At 43.9% G+C, this 19,651-nt stretch overlaps 1 protein-coding gene across 4 annotated transcripts in view; it reads right to left on the bottom strand.

Moving 5' to 3' along the window:
- The window catches only part of LOC142290927 (interferon alpha/beta receptor 2-like), a 97,530-nt gene that overhangs the window by 65,441 nt on the left and 12,438 nt on the right, over positions 1-19,651 (bottom strand). For 2 of the 4 annotated variants that reach the window (XM_075335017.1, XM_075335018.1), the window contains exon 2: positions 7,249-7,352. In XM_075335017.1, the coding sequence (XP_075191132.1) occupies positions 7,249-7,294 (46 nt within the window). In that variant the 5' untranslated portion in view covers positions 7,295-7,352. Of the gene's footprint in view, positions 1-7,248; positions 7,353-12,147; positions 12,202-13,480; positions 13,707-19,651 lie in introns of those variants that run through there. The other 2 variants (XM_075335019.1, XM_075335020.1) reach the window with 2 other exon arrangements.

Consider the following 19,651-nt stretch of genomic DNA (forward strand, 5'->3'; position numbering starts at 1 on the left):
AGCCGTCTATTGACTTTCATCTCATCGCTCCAAAATCACCCGTTTCCAATCTTCTTCTGTCCACTTTTCATATTCTTTTGCAAATTCGAGACGACGCTTCTTATGATGATATTGAAATTGAGGCTTCTTCACCTTTTTCCAGACTTGTGTAACGTGCCTCACACGATGCTTGCATGGTCGTCTGTGATCTCACTATTATGGAGCAGACGAGCTGCCTCCATTGCCGGGTTTGTTACTCCAGAACTGATAGACCTTGTGATGAGCGAGTTGTTGACTCTGATATTTTGCCTGGAAGTCACCTCTTAGCTTTTGAATGGATGGACGGACTTTATTTCTTCTGATTCCAACTGTCATGGCCTCACATGATGCAGTTTGGCAATTTTCTTGGCTGAGAGACCACTATCGATGAGCTGCATGATGCTGCTGTCCTCTTTTCTTTGGAAATCTTCATCATGGCTGCTCCTCGATTAGAACCAGTGACCTTTCACTTGGGAATCAACCTAATAACACACTGAGCTATTTGTGAATGTGAGAACAGGTTGTAATTTGTAGTCTAGAGAAAGAAAAAGATATTTCCACCACCGGGAGCAAAACAGTAACAATCCAGAGACATGACAAGAATCTACATAACTAATCATATGCTAAACAGTCGCAAGTCAAATTTATGTATGAGATAGCCAAGATGATTGTCTATAAAATGAAGGTTGTCTCATGCTCACAGCTGTAGTAGATGGTGAGATATGGAGACTGAAATTTTAAAGGTGAAAACATTGTTACCCTTTTGCTTGTCAGTGTATATCCACGTACCCACCTTATATCCTTGGATAGGACCCTATTGCTCTATTCCATTTCACAGGAATACGTTTATTCTGTTAGGACATACTGTAGAACAGGGGTGGGGAACCTCCGGCCTGCGGGCCGCATGCGGTCCGCCATGACCTTTTATGTGGCCCCCGGGTAGATTCCCGTGGTAGGCGGTGCTCGTGCAGTCACCGCAATTTTGCAGGCCGCCGGCCCTTTAAATCCACACATTGCTGCTTGTGTGCACCAATGTGTTCTCCCGTCGGCCAGTGCCAACATGATCAGGTCTTACTTTGTGGGCGGATCCCACAGCTACCTCACAGCTTCCAGTGTTGTGTGTACCCGCCCCCTGCCCTCCGGAGCTGAGTGCCCGCATTCTCCTTCTGATGCTGAGTGCCCACCCCCTGCCCTCCGGAGCTCTGTGCCCACCTTCTCCTTCCGATGCTGTGTGTCCGGCACCTGCACTCCGGTGATGTGAGTGCGATGCTGCTGTGAGTCCAGCGCCGGCCCTCTGCTGCTATGTGCCCTGCCCAATGCTGTGTGCCTCCCCACCCCAGTTCTGTAAACCCTCTCCCCCAGAGTTGCATGAAACTCTCAGCGCAGTGTGCCCCCCAATGTCCTGTGTGCACCCCTCCCCCAGTCCTGTTTGCAGCCCCCCAATGTCCTGTGTGCAGACCCCCCAGTCCTATGTGCAGCCCATCCCCCAATCCTGTGTGCAGCCCATCCCCCAATCCTGTGTGCAGCCCATCCCCCAGTCCTGTGTGCAGCCCATCCCCCAATCCTGTGTGCAGCCCATCCCCCAGTCCTGTGTGCAGCCTATCCCCCAGTCCTGTGTGCAGCCTATCCCCCAGTCCTGTGTGCAGCCTATCCCCCAGTCCTGTGTGCAGCCTATCCCCCAGTCCTGTGTGCAGCCCCCCCGTGATGTCGGTGCCTCCCCCCAGTTATGTCTGTGCTCCCTCCAGTGATGTCTGTGCCCCAGCCCCTCGTGTGGTGTCTGTGCCCCAGCCCCTCGTGTGGTGTCTGTGCCCCCAGCCCCTCGTGTGGTGTGCACGGCCCCAGCCCCTCGTGTGGTGTGCACGGCCCCAGCCCCTCTTGTGGTGTGCATGCCCCCAGCCCCTCTTGTGATGTGCATGCCCCCAGCCCCTCATGTGATGTGCATGCCCCCAGTTAATTAATTGTTTCACCAAATATAGCAGGGTCATTTAAACATTGATAATTTTGTGCTGCCCCCGAAGGTTGGTAGGAATTTCCAAATGGCCCCCGGCAGAAAAAAGGTTCCCCACCCCTGCCGTAGAACAAAATACTGCATTAATAGGCAGATCACAAGTCACAGCCTTGGGGCCCTTTATGAGATCTCAAGAATCCATGATGGCATGGACTCTACAAGAAGCCCGTCTCCCTTGCACAGTGCTGTGATCATATCTGATTGCAGCAATCAAGTGGTTAACTGCTGGGATTGGAGTTATCCCTGATCCCGAGATTGTGGTGATATCAATGCCGGGTGTTACAGCTGCTGAGGCTATGATCGTCGTTTTATTCATCACGGTAGCATATTGGACAGGTGCCCCTGTGATGTGCATTTTTCTCAGACAGGAAGGGGTTAAATTATGGAATGCACCAACATAATTCTGCACCGTTTTTCATTTCCTCTGTATATCTCACCTCCCTTCCTTAGCAGGAATTGGGCAAACAAATAAATCCGCGCTTCCCCGTCACATTACCCATATGATCACAATGTGATATGATATGATATTAAGGTTTTATGATAAATCTGCAACAAATCTGCTGCAAAATGTGCCACGTTATAGAGCAGATGGGAAGTGAAGGGATCTACATGCCCTCAGCGTTTGTGACCACAGACGTGAAACCACCACATTCACATTGCACCATTTGCCTAGACAGCCGATCCCTCCTGACTGTGGCTGTACAGTCACTAAGATCAGCAGACGCACGGGGCTCAGACATTCCTGTTCTTCTGCAAAATATTATTTCTATACAGCACATTCACTTTAAAGCAGACTGTGCATGACTGACAGCGTCCAAAATGTCATGTGCTGAAGTATTAAGTACTAAGAGGCCGAGGACAACCTCTGATCCTCCTCCATCAAACTGTACAGCGGGCACAATGCAGTCAGGGGTTAACATTCTCCTGTATTCACTAATCCCAGACTCGTCCATCAGATATAGTATGAGCAGTGTGATCCGTCACTGCACAGAATAAGTCTCTTCTAGAGTCCATTGGTGGCGTCTTTAGACCACTCCAATCGACACTAGGCATTGTGCTTGGTGATGTACGGCTCGGCATTGTGCTTGGTGATGTACGGCTCGGCATTGTGCTTGGTGATGTACGGCTCGGCATTGTGCTTGGTGATGTACGGCTCGGCATTGTGCTTGGTGATGTACGGCTCGGCATTGTGCTTGGTGATGTACGGCTCGGCATTGTGTTTGGTGATGTACGGCTCTGCATTGTGCTTGGTGATGTACGGCTCGGCATTGTGCTTGGTGATGTACGGCTCGGCATTGTGCTTGGTGATGTACGGCTCTGCACTGTGCTTGGTAAAGTACGGCTCGGCATTGTGCTTGGTGATGTACGGCTCGTCATTGTGCTTGGTGATGTACGGCTCGGCATTGTGCTTGGTGATGTATGGCTCGGCATTGTGCTTGGTGATGTACAGCTCGGCATTGTGCTTGGTGATGTACGGCTCGGCATTGTGCTTGGGGATGTACGGCTCGGCATTGTGCTTGGTGATGTACAGCTCGGCATTGTGCTTGGTGATGTACGGCTCGGCATTGTGCTTGGGGATGTACGGCTCGGCATTGTGCTTGGGGATGTACGGCTGCTGTAGCTGGTCAGCCATAAAGCTCCTGGTGGGTGCAGTGTTTGTGCTGATGTTACTAGAGGAGGTCTGGACTCTGCAGTTTTGGGGTCAGCAGAGCGGTGGTGACTTTTCTGCCCTCTGCTCCTCAGCACTCGGCCTCCCGCTCTGTTACGGGGTCTCCACTTTGTGGCTACGGTTCCTTCCACTTCTGAATAATATCACTCACAGGTGATGAAGGAAGAAATGTCATGAGCGGGCTTGTTACACCGGTGGCTCCTATTTCAGGACTGCGCTGGTATCAGTGAGCTCTTCGCCACCGGCCGCTTTGTAACATGTTAGTAATGGCAGACGGCGTGGGGTGGACTAAATGTTATATGCTGGGGTGGAGCGAGGGGCTATATGTTACACAGTGGGGGGCAATTGGAATGAATGAGAAACCAGAAATCAATCTATAAAGTTTATCCCCCATTACAGGTTAGATGATAAATGTACGTTTGCTGGGAAACACAATACATCATCTGAGGCCCTAAAGCCCCATGGGAAGGCAGCAGTTCTGAGCATGTGCAGCTCCTGCCATTCACTCTCTAGGACTGCTGGTCGCACATGCTCACTACCACTCCTGTGGGGCCTCATTGTTGGAAAGCAGCTGCAGCCGGTGATTACAGACTTGTCACCTGCACTGTGGATAATGGATAAATGTTGATTAAAAGGACAAGCTGTGCAAAAAAGTGTAGAAATGGGGGGCAGATAATTCGATTTTTTTATATATATGCCTTCTTATTTTTTTTTTTTAAACTTTACAGACATTTTTTGGAATTACCTGTCTGCAAAAAAGGGTTTACGCAAAAAAATCTTAAAGAAAAAAAAAAGTTCAGTGGCACAACATAGTACCGTAAAGGAACTAAAGCCACGAGAGGGAGGAACAAGGAGACGATCGGCTCAAGCCTCAAGCGTATTAATCCAGGAGCCACATTTTTATCATTGTGATGCAATTTCCGTGGCCTCATACAATTATAATTAAAGGTATATATATATATTTATATATCTTATAAAGCTGAATGAATGTGTGTGTGTGTGTGTGTGTGTGTGTCCGGGATTGGCATCTGCACCGTCGCAGCTACAGCCACAAAATTTTGCACACTCACACTTCTGGACCCCGAGAGCGTCATAGGCTATGTTTTGAGGGGAAATTTTAACCCCGCGCTTTACAGTTATTCGCCAAAAAACCTGCCTCCATTAAAGCGAATGGAGCTGGGAGCCACAGTGCAGCCAGAACTTCAGAAGAATGTGCAGCCACGCCCTTATATGGAATGATGGCGTGTCGCAATGCAGCCAGGGAAAGAGACAGACACAGACAGGGAAAGACGCAGACACAGACAGGGTAAGAAACAGACATAGACAAAGTAAGAGACAGACACAAAGAGACAGACACAGACAAAGAGACAGACATAGGGAAACAGACAGACAGGGAAAGAAAGGGAAAGAGACAGACAGGGTAAGAGACAGACAGAGACAGACACAGGGAAAGAGACAGAGGGAAAGAGGGAAAGAGACAGACAGGGAAAGTGACAGAGATAGACAGACAGAGAAAGAGATTGAAACAAACGGAGAAAGAGACAGAGACAGTCAGAATCAGACAGGGAAAGAGACAGACAGACAAAGAGATACAGAGAGAGAGACAGAGAGATATATACAGAGGGGGAGACAGACAGAGAATGGGAGAGAAACAGAGAGACAGTTACTATCCCGGGAATGTTAATACATTCTAGTTTGTTAACAGCAGTTATTAACCCGGGAAAAGCCAGGTAGTACAGCTAGTATATATATATTTATATATATATATATATATATATATATATATATATATATATATATATATATATATATATATATACACACACACACCTTTTTATATATACATAGAAGTCACACGGGGAGTAAAGATTTACATTTACAATAAAAAGGGCAAGGGAGCGCTCACTTTTTATACTTGAACCATCAGGGTCACGCTTGACCCTTCATTTACAGAAGTGTCGGCCTCCATCAGGTGTGTATTTAATTGTATGCCATCTGAAAACCACCCTGTAGGACCCCGCGTGACAGATTTCCCCCCCCCCCCCCGCTCTGCGACCTGCTCGGCTGTCACGGTCCTGTGACTTGGTGTCTCACTGGATGTGACGTCAGTTCCTTTTCTAGATAATATGCGAGGAATAAATGGCTTTTATTTTTCGATCTCCAACTCAGTATTCACTTCAATTGATGATGACCTGTCTCAGGCCAGCCCATAATAGCACTAGAGTTTAAAGGGATGTTTCATACAACTCCTGTCTCTTGGCTGCAGTTTGTAAAAAAAAAAAAAAAAACACTTTGCTTTACTCACCTTCCTCAGGTCCAGCGCTGAGTCTCCACCCAATGCTCCCCAATGTCAATTATTGTCTGGAGCCCAGCGGCACTGAGCAGCTTATGCTGTCAACTCGGGCAGAGCCGCTAAGCTCCTGATTGGCTGCAACACTATCTATGTAACGTCAGTGCTGCAGCCAATCAGAGAGCTCAGCAAAACTAAGCAGCTCATCCCGTGAACTCGGGCAGAGCTGCTGAGTTCACAGATTGGCTGCAGCCAATTTATGTAACGTCAGCGCTGTAGCCAATCAGGAGCTCAGCGGCACGGAGTAGCTCATGCCGTGAACTTGGGCAGAGCCACTGAGCTCACAGATTGGCTGCAGCATTATCTATGTAACATCAGCGCTGTAGCCAATCAGGAGCTCAACGGCACTGAGTAGCTCATGCCGTGAACTTGGGCAGAGCCACTGAGCTCACAGATTGGCTGCAGCGCTGATGCTACATAGATATCGCTGCAGACAATCTGTGAGCTCAGTGGCTCTGCCCAAGTTCACGGCATGAGCTCCTCGGTGCCGCTGAGCTCTTGATTGGCTTGATCACTATCTATGTGATGTCAGCGCTGCAGACAATAATTGACATCGGGGAGCAGTGGTGGAGACTCAGCGCTGGACCTGGGGAGGGAGAGTAAAGCAAAGTTGTTTTCTATGTAACGACAGAGCTGCAGCCAATCAGAGATCTTAGCAAAACTGAGCACCTAATCCTGTGTACTTGGGCAGAGCCGCTGAGCTCACAGATTGTCTGCAGTGCTGGCGTCACATAGATAGTGCTGCGGCCAATCAGGAGCTCAGCGACACCGAGTAGCTCATACCGTTAACTCAGGCAGAGCCACTGAGCTCCTGAGTGATTGCAGTGTTGTTGACGTGACATTAGCGCTGCAGACAAACACAGACACCAGGAGCAGCGGCGGAGACTCACACTGGGATTTGCTTTAACCAGTGTTTTTTTGATCCGAGCTTCAGCAGAATGTCACATCCTACTGACAATGGTAATGAGAGCTCCCAGTGGTCAATGAGTCCCTCTGTTATTCCTCCTGGAAATGTATGAATACAGCAGAGGTTTTAAAGAAAACATGCCTGAGAATTGCCTTTCAGGGCAGATTTACCAAAGCAGACGCGTCAAAAGTGCAGACTGGGCCTGTCTACAAAAGCAGCTCTAGGTTACGTTCTGTGGGTTTAGGTTTGCAGATGTGAAAAATAGTAAATCCCTCCCGATAGCATTAAACACTCACCTCGTACCACACCATAGCATAATATTAGAAGAGCTCCGAGTCCCATCCTCTCAGGGGCTGGCTATGCGCCCGACCACATCCTTTTCTTCACCATATTGTGAAACCTGCAGATGGGGAATAATATCAAAAATAAAATTACATCATGTTTGCCAAACTTTACCTCACAGGACCTTATGCGGTTCAACACAAATATCTGCCTAAAATCTTGGTCTTCAGGTTTACCCTTTAAACACAGTCATTATTCTCCATACATTTCTGAAAAAGACCCCCCTTCCCCGTCAATGGGGGTCCCAACATACCATGTATGAATAGAGCTGCACTGAGCATGTGCGACCACCAGTCTATTCACTGTTTATAGCAGGTGTGGTCGCACATGCTCAGTGCAGCTGCATCCACACTGGAGACTTTAAGGCTATGTGCGCACGCTGCGTTTTTTTTTGACGCTGCATTTTTGTGCGTTTTTGGCCGCTAAAAACGCACAAAAACGCACCTGCGTCAAAAAAACGCATCAAAAAACGCATGCGTTTTTACCGCAATTTGGTGCGTTTTTGGCTGCGTTTTGCTGCGTTTTTGATCTCTGCGTTTTGCTGCGTTTTTCCAATGCATTGCATGGGCGGAAAACGCAGAAAAACACAGGAAAGAACTGACATGTCCATTTTTTTTTCAAGCTCAAAAATGCAGCTTAAAAAAACAGTTGTGTGCGGACAGCAAAAATGAAAACTCATAGACTTTGCTGGGGAAGCAAAGTCATGCAGTTTTGGAGGCCAAAAACGCACCCGAAAAACGCGCAAAAACGCTGCGAAAAACGCACTGTGCGCACATAGCCTAAGTCTACCAGACTCAGGATCAGTAAAGTTCTGTGGAGACTTTAGCAGAGAGACCAGTATATATATATATATAATGTGTGTGTGTGTGTATTGTATAATTATAGTTGAAACCAGAAGTTTCCATACACTATCTAAACAGACAAATCTGCAGGTTTTTCCCTCCACTCTCTATAAAAACACATCTGCATGTTTTCCCTCCACTCTCTATAAAGGCACATCTGCAGGTTTTTCGCTCCGCTCTATATAAAGACACATCTGCAGGTTTTTCCCTTCGCTCTCTATAAAGACACATCTGCAGGTTTTTCCCTTCACTCTCTATAAAGACACATCTGGAGGTTTTTCCCTCCGCTCTCTATAAAGACACATCTGCAGGTTTTTTCCTCCGCTCTCTATAAAAAGACATCTGCATGTTTTTCCCTCCACTATCTATAAAGACACATCTGCAGGTTTTTTCCTCCGCTCTCTATAAAGACACATCTGCAGGTTTTTCCCTTCACTCTCTATAAAAACACATCTGCATGTTTTTCCCTCCACTCTCTATAAAGACACATCTGCAGGTTTTTTCTCCGCTCTCTATAAAGACACATCTGCAGGTTTTTCCCTCCGCTCTCTATAAAGACACATCTTCAGGTTTTTTCCTCCGCTCTCTATAAAAACACATCTGCATGTTTTTCCCTCCACTATCTATAAAGACACATCTGCAGGTTTTTTCCTCCGCTCTATATAGACACATCTGCAGGTTTTTCCCTCCGCTCTCTATAAAAACACATCTGTAGGTTTTTCCCTCCGTTCTCTATATAAACACACATCTGCAGGTTTTTCTCACTATCTGACATTAAATCAAAATTAACGGCACTTTTATTACTTTCTGCAAAGTCAAAAGTTTACATAAACTAAGAGTACTCTGCCTTTAAACAATATGGGACAGCCCATATGATGTCATGTCTTTGAAAGCTTCTGATAGGTTTATTGACATCTGAGTTAATTACAGACACACCTGTGGATGTATTTTAATGCACACCTAAAACACTCTTCTTCTTTGTGTAGCATAATGGGAAAGTCAAAAGAAATCAGCCAAGATCTCAGGAAGAGAATTGTGGACTTGCTGAAGTCTGCTTCATCCTTGGATGCAATTTCCAGATACCTGAAGGTGCCTCATTCATCTGTATAGACAATTATGCGCAAGTACAAACAAGATGGGAATATCCAGCCATCATACCTCTGAGGAAGGAGACGGGTTCTGTGTACCAGAGATAAATGTGCTTTGGTCAGACATGTGCATATCAACCCAAGAACAAAAGCAAAAGACCTTGTGAAGATGCTGGCGGAAGCTGGTAAGATTGTGTCATTATCCACAGAGAAACGAGTACTGTATCAATATGGGCTGAAAGGTCACTCTGCCAGGAAGAAGCCATTACTCCAGAAGGAACATAAAAAAGCCAGATTAATGTTTGCAAATGCACACAGGAACAAAGACCTTAATTTTTGGAGACATGTCCTGTGGTCTCACAAAATTAAAATTGACCTGTTTGGCCATAATGACCATCATTACATTTGGAGGAAAAAGGGAGAAGCTTTGAAGTTTAAGAACATCATCCCAACTGTGAAACACGGAGGCGGCAGCATCATGCTGTGGGGTTGTTTTGCTGCAGGAGGGACTGGTGCACTTCACAAAATAGATGGCATCATGAGGAAAGAAGAGAATGTGGCAATACTGAAGCAACATCTCAAGACATCAGCCAGGAACTTAAAGCTTGGGAGGAAATGGGTCTTCCAAATGGACAATGACCCGAAGCATACTGCCAAACTGGTTACAAAGTGGCTTAGGGATAGCAAAGTCAATATTTTGGAGTGGCCATCACAAAGCCCTGATCTCAATCTTATTGAAAATTTATAGGCAAAGCTGAAAAGGCAGATGTGAGCGGCGACCTACAAACATGGCTCAGCTACACCAGTTCTGTCAGGAGGAACTGGCCCCAAATTCCCCCGACTATTGAGAAGCTTGTGGAAGGAGATCCAAAACGTTTCACCCAAGTCACACAGTGTAAGGGTAATGGCACCAAATACTGACAGGAAGGGAAACTTTTGCCTTTGCAGAAAGTAATAAAAATGTCTGAAAACATTCTCTCTCTCTCATTATTCTGGCATTTGGCAAATATAAATAATTTTGGTTCCTAATTGACCTAAAATGGGAAAGGTTTATTCTGATTTCATGTCAGATAGTGAGAAAAACCTACAGATGTGACTCTATACAGAGTGGAGGGAAAAACCTGCAGATATGTCTTTATAGAGAGCGGAGGGAAAAACCTGCAGATGTGTCTGTATAGAAAGCGGAGGGAAAAACCTGCAGATGTGTCTTTATAGAGAGCGGAGGGGAAAACCTGCAGATGTGTCTTTATAGAGAGCAGAGGGAAAAACCTGCAGATATGTCTTTATAGAGAGCAGAGGGAAAACCTGCAGATGTGTCTTTATAGAGAGTGGAGGGAAAACCTGCAGATGTGTCTTTATAGAGAGTGGAAGGGAAAACCTGCAGATGTGTCTTTATAGAGAGCGGAAGGGAAAAACCTGCAGATGTGTCTTTATAGAGAGCGGAGGGGAAAACCTGCAGATGTGTCTTTATAGAGAGCAGAGGGAAAAACCTGCAGATATGTCTTTATAGAGAGCAGAGGGAAAACCTGCAGATGTGTCTTTATAGAGAGTGGAGGGAAAACCTGCAGATGTGTCTTTATAGAGAGTGGAGGAAAAAACCTGCAGATATGTCTTTATAGAGAATGGAGGGAAAAAACTGCAGATGTGTCTTTATAGAGAGTGGAGGGAAAAACCTGCAGATATGTCTTTATAGAGAATGGAGGGAAAAAACTGCAGATGTGTCTTTATAGAGAGTGGAGGGAAAAACCTGCAGATGTGTCTGTATAGAGAGCGGAGGGAAAAACCTGCAGATGTGTCTTTATAGAGAGTGGAGGGAAAAACCTGCAGATGTGTCTTTATAGAGAGTGGAGGGAAAAACCTGCAGATGTGTCTTTATAGAGAGTGGAGGGAAAACCTGCAGATGTGTCTTTATAGAGAGCGGAGGGAAAAACCTGCAGATGTAACCCCCAGAAAATAATGGGGTGGTTCTGTTTATCTTTTCACCACTTCCCCATACTTGGAATTTTTTTATCATCCCGCTTCTTTTTTAGTGTATTATATAGTAAAATAAATGGTGTCGTTTAAACCAACAGCACACGAAAAAGAAAAAAGCCAGCAGAATGGAACGATGAAAACATTACAGCTCCTGGGAGATGAGGGGGAAACAAGGAAGAAGCAAAACCTAAAATGGTCTGCGTCCTTAAGGGGTTAACTGTCGATACAACCACATTTTTTAACTTTTGATTTATTTTTTTTTCTTGTTGTTGTTGCTCCTCGGTGTAATTGTTCCGCCAAATGGGGCAAGATCAGTACATCACCGACACAATGCGCTGGCATCAAAACGATGGAAGCCAGATAAATCAATGGGGGGGTGATGCACAACAGCGGAGATCTGGCGCAGCGTTGTGACCGGACCCCCCTCTCATGGGCCACCAGTGACGTTTTAATGCACCCATGTGCCAAGTCCTCCACTTTTTCTAGACAAAAGTATAAAGCGAGATACTCTTCCCCTTCCCCCCCCCTTCCCCGCCCTTCCCCTTATGTAGACAGCCCCTTTAATTCAATGCTTTGCATTACAGGAGACATTTCTATGTTGAAGGGGTTATCTGAGACTTTTAAGGAATATGACATCTCATAAGCGTCTGATATTAGAGCCCGACGCATAGGAATAAAAAAGGTGGCTGAAAATAAGATGGCCGAGAGCGACTTTGAAAAGTGCCTTTTATATCTTCTTCATATGCAAAAAAAAATGGTTAAATAAAAAAAAAATATAAAAAACACAGAAACAATGATTTGGGAAGAACCCAAAATAGAGGAGGAAGTGAGAATAGGGCGGAACGTCTGACATTACTACCTTAACCCTTTCTGTACTGAGCTTCTCCTTCTCCCCTCTATGCAAATTGTAAACTTAGCCAGAGACCCGACAACCAGGAGCAGAACTTACATTGAGATTCCCATTAGACTTTTCCTTGGTAGAAGGTCGTGGGACCACGGATGCACCGTACACGGTCACAATCGTAGGAGATCGCCATGCAGACACACGCCGAGAGGCTGCGCTTCTGACACGGCTGCAGGAAGATCTGTGCAGCCCAAGGACAAAACAAGTGGGCAGAGTTCCTAATACTGTCTAATTTTTTGTTAATTTAAAGGGGTTTACCCCCCCCCCCCCGACAAATAACGTTAATTTCAATCAATAGATCTTGGAATAATAATAATTTCCACAACTGGATGTGATTAAAACAAATGTTCCTGTGCGGAGATAATCTTATATATGTGTCCCTGCTGTGTACTGTGTAATGGCCGTGTCTGACCATACAGGGACATGGTCTGATCATAACACAGCGCCTGCGCCGGGAAGGACGCAAAGCAGAGTATACAGATATTATAGCACAAAATTACAAATAATTCTTTCTATGAGGTAAAACATTTTTTAAAAACAGGCAGGGAAATGTTTTACCTCACAAAAAGAATCAGATGTGATCCTGTGGTGTAATGTTCGTATACTATTTTGCGTCCTCCCCGGCCCAGAACCTGTGGCATGATCAGACCATGTCCCTGTACGGTCAGAAACGGCCGTTACACATCAGGGACACATATATAAGATAATCTCAGCACAGGAACATTTTTTTTAAACACATCCAATTGTAGAAATTATTATTAATACAAAATCTATTGATTAAAATCGACTTTAAAATTAATTTGGTGTGTGGGAAAACCCTTTAAAAAGGATCTGTCACCGTGTGATTATTAGACAGGTTTTTTTTACTTAGTTTATTCTCATTACTCCCGAGTTTTCAGTTTTGTTTTTTTTTTATATTTAAAATTTGCCATACTTTTCCAGAGATATGGGTCTTTAAATTCTGAGCTAATTTTCATGGTATTTACAAGGAGGCGTGACTTTCAGGATCCTCTGGGGTGTGGCTTTAGGTTGCTCTGCATTATTATTTTGCACTGCCCCCTTGGAACAGACCTTAAAAAATAAATAAATAAAATAAATAAATAAATAAATAAAAAGCTTTATATCTCCAGAACTGTATGGCGGATTAAAAAAAATATAAATAAATAAATAAAAAGCCCTATATCTCTAGAACTGTATGGCGGATTAAAAAAAAAAAAAAATCAATAAATAAATTAAATAAATAAATAAATAAATAAAAAGCCCTATATCTCCAGAACTGTATGGCGGATTAAAAACTAAAATGAAAAAAGAGAGAGAGGGCGCTCCTGTGTGGGATCTTAATGTACCGAGGTATGTACAATGTGAGGTGCACACTCACCTGATAGTGTTGTACGTCAGATACAACACTGATAGTGGTATTGAAGGGGGATCGCAAGTTCACCGCTCCTTGTCAGCAGGGATCCAGTCCTCCTGACTCCGGAGGACTCTGCTCACACGATCGGGGTTTCCACGTGCAGTGTGCAGCCACCGGACCGGCGTCTGATAGCAGCTCCTCCTCCGGGTCGGAATGTCCCGTGATTACAGATGCGGTGATTCCCCAGCCCCTGGTGTTAGATTCAAACGAATAGTACGATCCTGGTTCTGGCTGCAGCAGCCCCGTGAGCTCCCATAGGGAGATAAAGATGCAAGGAAAAAAAAAAATAAAAATGCACGGTTTCGCTGCGCTGCTCAGAAAGGTAGTGATAAGGTTATTTGGGATGTAGATTTATTAATTATTTACATGCCACTATGCGTTTCGGGGGTACAACCTCCCCCTTCCTCAGGTAGCCCGGCTACCTGAGAAAGGGGGAGGTTGTACCCCCGAAACGCATAGTGGCATGTAAATAATTAATAAATCTACATCCCAAATAACCTTATCACTACCTTTCTGAGCAGCGCAGCAAAACCGTGCATGTTTTTTTATTTTTTTTTTTCCTTGGATTAAAAACTAAATAAATAAATAAATAAATAAATAAAAAGCCCTATATCTCCAGAACTGTATGGCAGCTTTAAAAAAAACCATAAATAAATAAATAAATAAATAAATAAATAAAAAGCCCTAAATCTCTAGAACTATATGGAGGATTAAAAAATGAATAAATAAATAAAATAAATAAAAAGCTCTATATCTCCAGAACTGTATGGCGGATTAAAATAAATAAATAAAATAAATACATAAATAAAAAGCTCAATATCTCCAGAACTGTATGGCGGATTAACATAAATAAATAAATAAATACATAAATAAATAAAAAGCCCTATATCTCCAGAACTGTATGGCGGCTTTAAAAAAAAATATAAATAAATATATAAATAAATAAATAAAAAGCCCTATATCTCTAGAACTGTATGGCGGATTAAAAAAAAATAATTAATTAATTAATTAAAAAAAAAATGTATTACTTAGTGAAGCAGCAGGAAAAAAAAAATAACACCAAAGACAAGCCATTTTTAACCTGGTGACAAGACCCCGTACGCATTAGAAAAGCTGAACGATAGTTGGGCAGACTTTAACAGCTGTTTCCGCCACACACGGTGATGCGGCGCTCTATGAGACATTTGCAGTCTCCTCTGGCGGCTGCTTCTCTCGTCGCTGAAGAAAAGTATCAGCTACTGAAATTTCAACAGGTCGGCTCTTTCTCTCCCCGGACATCATCTGCCACGAGATGTCATCACTGCCGTCAGTTTCGTGGCTGGGCTGTGTATCTTCTACGGAGCGTGCATGGAATGATGTATGCTCATCAGTATGCGCTGTGCTCCCTGGATCCATTACATTCAACGAGCTCCTTCACCGCCTCCTTTCCTACTACCGTAATGGAGTCATTCTATGTTCGGCGCGCTCCTATGTCGGCGAGCAAACAGTCCATCAGTGAACAGGTGCCAGGGCTATTGATTCCCACGCAGGCGCACCCCAAATCTCTTTATCAGCCGCACTGACAGTGGGCGGGCAGACATGTATCGCCTGCATATGCAGTAAAGTGAAGAGGAGAACAAGGGGACTCACTATTCGGAGCTGATAAGGACCAAGCAACCTTGGTTCTTATCCGCTTACTGCACCTGGTCGCCTTTTTTTATACAATGTGGTTTATTTAGAGCAAATTTGATACCAGTTGTAAAAAATAAAAAAAATAAAAAGATATTTATGTCATTGTTGGTGCACGTATGTGTTATTGTTTATTCCGAATGATTTTCTGTTGTTCACCGCTCACTTGCAGTGTATATATCTATCATTTTTTATTCAATTATTAGAATTATTTATTAAAACTATTTCTATATTTTTAATATTTGTTCCCCCAAAATAGCTCCTCTTTGGACCAGACAAGCAAATACAACGTTATATGACCGAGGAGTAGAAAGCCACGGCATACACCATCCAATATTCCAAGGTCCTTTATTTCATAGTGAAGTGCAAATAAAAATAGCGGGGAAAGAGCTGGATGCAGGCCCCCTAAAGACGGTCGACGGACGTTTCGCACCTCTTAGTGCTTCGACGGGTCCATTGAGGTTTCTCCGATGACGATATCGGCGGCAGCGTTACTGCAATTATTCGATTAGTATACTACCACCACATTATGGGTGTCAGGTCCAAGCGTTCCTACATGAACAGTGTCCTGGAAAGTGGATTGGTCATCATGGGCCGGTTGAATGGCCACCAAGGTCTCCCGATCTGACCCCCTTAGACTTTTATCTTTAGGGTCATCTGAAGGCAATTGTCTATGCTGTGATGATACAAGATGTGCAACATCTGAAACAACGGATCCTGGAAGCCTGTGCTAGCATTTCTTCTTCTGCGGTGTTGCTATCAGTGTGTCAAGAGAGGGAGAAGAGGGTTGCATCCACAATCCAACACAATGGGCAGAACTTTGAACACATTTTATAAGTGGTCATAAATTTGTAAATAACTAATGAACGAACAAAGCTACGTTAAAATCAAGCACACCATTGTTTTTCTTGTGAAATTCTCAAGAAGTTTGATGTGTTACATGACCCTCTTCTCATTGGAAAAAATCAAGTTGGATCCAAAATGGCCGACTTCAAAATGGCCGCCATGGTCACCGCCCATCTTGAAGTTCCCCCCCTCCCAAATAATAATGAGCCATAAACAGGAAGTTGAAATCACCAACCATTCCCATTTTATTTAGGTGTATCCATAGAAATGGCCCTCCCTGTATATCTAATATATAAAGCTGAAGCGTGCGTGCGTGTGTCCGGGATTGGCATCCGCACCGTCGCAGCTACAGCCACAAAATTTTGCACACTCACACTTCTGGACCCCGAGAGCGTCATAGGCTATGTTTTGAGGGGAAATTTTAACCCCGCTCTTTACAGTTATTTGCCAAAAAACCTGTCTCCATTAAAGCGAATGGAGCTGGGAGCCACAGTGCAGCCAGAACTTCACAAGAATGCGCAGCCACGCCCTTATATGGAATGTTGGAGTGTCACAATGCAGCCAGGGAAAGAGACAGACAGGGAACGAGGCAGACACAGACAGGGTAAGAAACAGACATAGACAGGGTAAGAGACAGACGGGGAAAGAGACAGACGGAGCACATTACTTGGCCAATTTAGTTAAATCTGTGTGGAATATCTGGTGTTGAAATATATGTTGTGAAATGCTTCTATTAGCTTAGTTTTTGCCTTTTAATAATTACATTTCTATCTATTTGTTTTGTGGTTTTTGTGTCCAGAATAAATTTTTGTTAATATTGTTTTTTGTTTTTGTTTTTTTGCTATTTTGTTAACAACAGTTATTAACCCGGGCGAAGCCGGGTAGTACAGCTAGTATTATATTTACATAATATATATATATATTATATATATATTAATTTATTTATTTATTTAATGATCATACCACCCATCTAATTTGCATGTTCAATCACTGAAAAAGGATTACAACCTAATTATTATTTCTAAATCATTCCTTCAAAAGAGCAAATTTTTACAATTAAGTAGTAATGGCTGACGCAAACAACTTTTAACCCCTGGGCGACTTTCCATTTTTTGTTTTTTGCTCCCCTTCTTCCGAGAGCCGTTAATTTTTTATTTTTCTGTCAATATTGCCCTAATGCTTGACCACATGGCTTATTTTTTGCGGGACGAGTTGCAGTTTTGATTGAAATAATTAGTTTTACCATATAGTGTACAGAAAAACAGGAAAAAAAACCCTCCAAGTGCAATGAAATTGCAAAAAAAAAGTGCAATTGCACTAATGTTTTTGGGGTCTTTTATTCATAATGTTCACTATATGGTAAAACCGATGTGTCCATATGACGCCTCACATCGATACAAGTTTTAAGATACCAAACATGTATACTTTTACTTTTATCTAAGGGGTTAAAAAAAATATCTGAAATTTGTCAAAAAAAAAAAAATAGAGCTCTTGTTGTTATTTTCCGAGACCCGTAGCGTTCTCATTTTTCGGGATCTGGGGCTCAGTGACGGCTTATTTTTTGCGTCTCGAGCTGATGCTTTTATTTATACTATATTCGTGCAGATGCTACATTTTGATCACCTGTTCTTGCATTTTTAAAAATGTTTGCAGTGACCAAAAAAAGGTAATTTTGGCGTTTGGAATTTTTTTTTTCGCCATGCCGTGTACCAATCAGATTAATTGATTTTATATTTTGATAGATCGGGTATGTCTGAACACGGTGATATTAAATATAGGTCTATTTTTTTTAACTGTTTTATGTTCAATGGGGCAAATGAGGGGTGATTTGAACTTGTTTTTTTTTATCTTTTCATATTTTTTAAACTTTTTTTTATATATACAGTATATATTTTTTTTTATTTTACTAGTCCCCTAGGGGACTTTATCACTGCACAAAATGATAATACTACAAAATAATCCTCAAAGACAAGAATGAAATCTAAACACCATCCCCATAGGTAACCTGCGGTCCAGTATATAGAACAAAGTAAACTTGTCATGCGCATCAATCACTTCATTAATGTCCACAAGAAATCTAGCAACGGCTTTGTCCTACAGCATGGTGCTAGATTTCTTGTGGACATTAATGAAGTGATTGATGCGCATGACAAGTTTCCTTGTTTCTATATACTGGATTGCAGGTTACCTATGGGGATGGTGTTTAGATTTCATTCTTGTCTTTGAGGAGTATTTTGTACATACCGTGTTTTTCCAAAAATAAGCCCCCCCCAAAAAATAAGCCCTAGCAGGGATTTTCAGCATTTTCGGAGAAAGGCTTAAATATAAGCCCTCCCCCGAAAATAAGCCCTAGTCGCGGATCAATAATGAAGTGTCCGTGCAGCTAAAAAAGTTACAGATACTGCAGGACACTTCATTATACACAGCGGCACCCGGCAATTACACTCACCCGACACTGAGCAGCAGGACCTGCAGTGATCACACACCCGCACTCATCAGCTCTCACACACACACACACACACACACCGGATCGCACACACACACACCGGATCGCACACACACACACCGGATCGCACACACACACACCGGATCGCACACACAAACATCGGATCGCACACACAAACATCAGATCGCACACACAAATATCGGATCGCACAGACAGTCAGATCGCACACACAAACATCGAATCGCACACACAGTCAGATCGCACACACAAACATCGGATCGCACACACAAACATCGGATCGCACAGACAGTCAGATCGCACACACAAACATCGGATCGCACACACAGTCAGATCGCACACACAAACATCGGATCGCACACACAGTCAGATCGCACACACAAACATCGGATCGCACACACAAACATCGGATCGCACACACAAACATCGGATCGCACACACAGTCAGATCGCACACACAGTCAGATCGCACACACAAACATCGGATCGCACACACAGTCAGATCGCACACACAAACATCGGATCGCACACACAGTCAGATCGCACACACAAACATCGGATCGCACACACAAACATCGGATCGCACACACAAACATCGGATCGCACACACAGTCAGATCGCACACACAGTCAGATCGCACACACAAACATCGGATCGCACACACAGTCAGATCGCACACACAAACATCGGATCGCACACACAAACATCGGATCGCACACACAAACATCGGATCGCACACACAAACATCGGATCGCACACACAAACATCGGATCGCACACACAAACATCGAATCGCACACACAAACATCGAATCGCACACACAAACATCGAATCGCACACACAAACATCGGATCGCACACACAAACATCGGATCGCACACACAAACATCGGATCGCACACACAAACATCGAATCGCACACACAAACATCGAATCGCACACACAAACATCGAATCGCACACACAAACATCGGATCGCACACACAAACATCAGATCGCACACACAGTCAGATCGCACACACAAACATCGGATCGCACACAGTCAGATCGCACACACAAACATCGGATCGCACACACAGTCAGATCGCACACACAAACATCGGATCGCACAGACAGTCAGATCGCAGACACAAACATCGGATCGCACACACAGTCAGATCGC

The sequence above is a fragment of the Anomaloglossus baeobatrachus genome, chromosome 2 (genome assembly GCF_048569485.1).
Source record: "Anomaloglossus baeobatrachus isolate aAnoBae1 chromosome 2, aAnoBae1.hap1, whole genome shotgun sequence".
NCBI lineage: Eukaryota > Metazoa > Chordata > Amphibia > Anura > Aromobatidae > Anomaloglossus > Anomaloglossus baeobatrachus.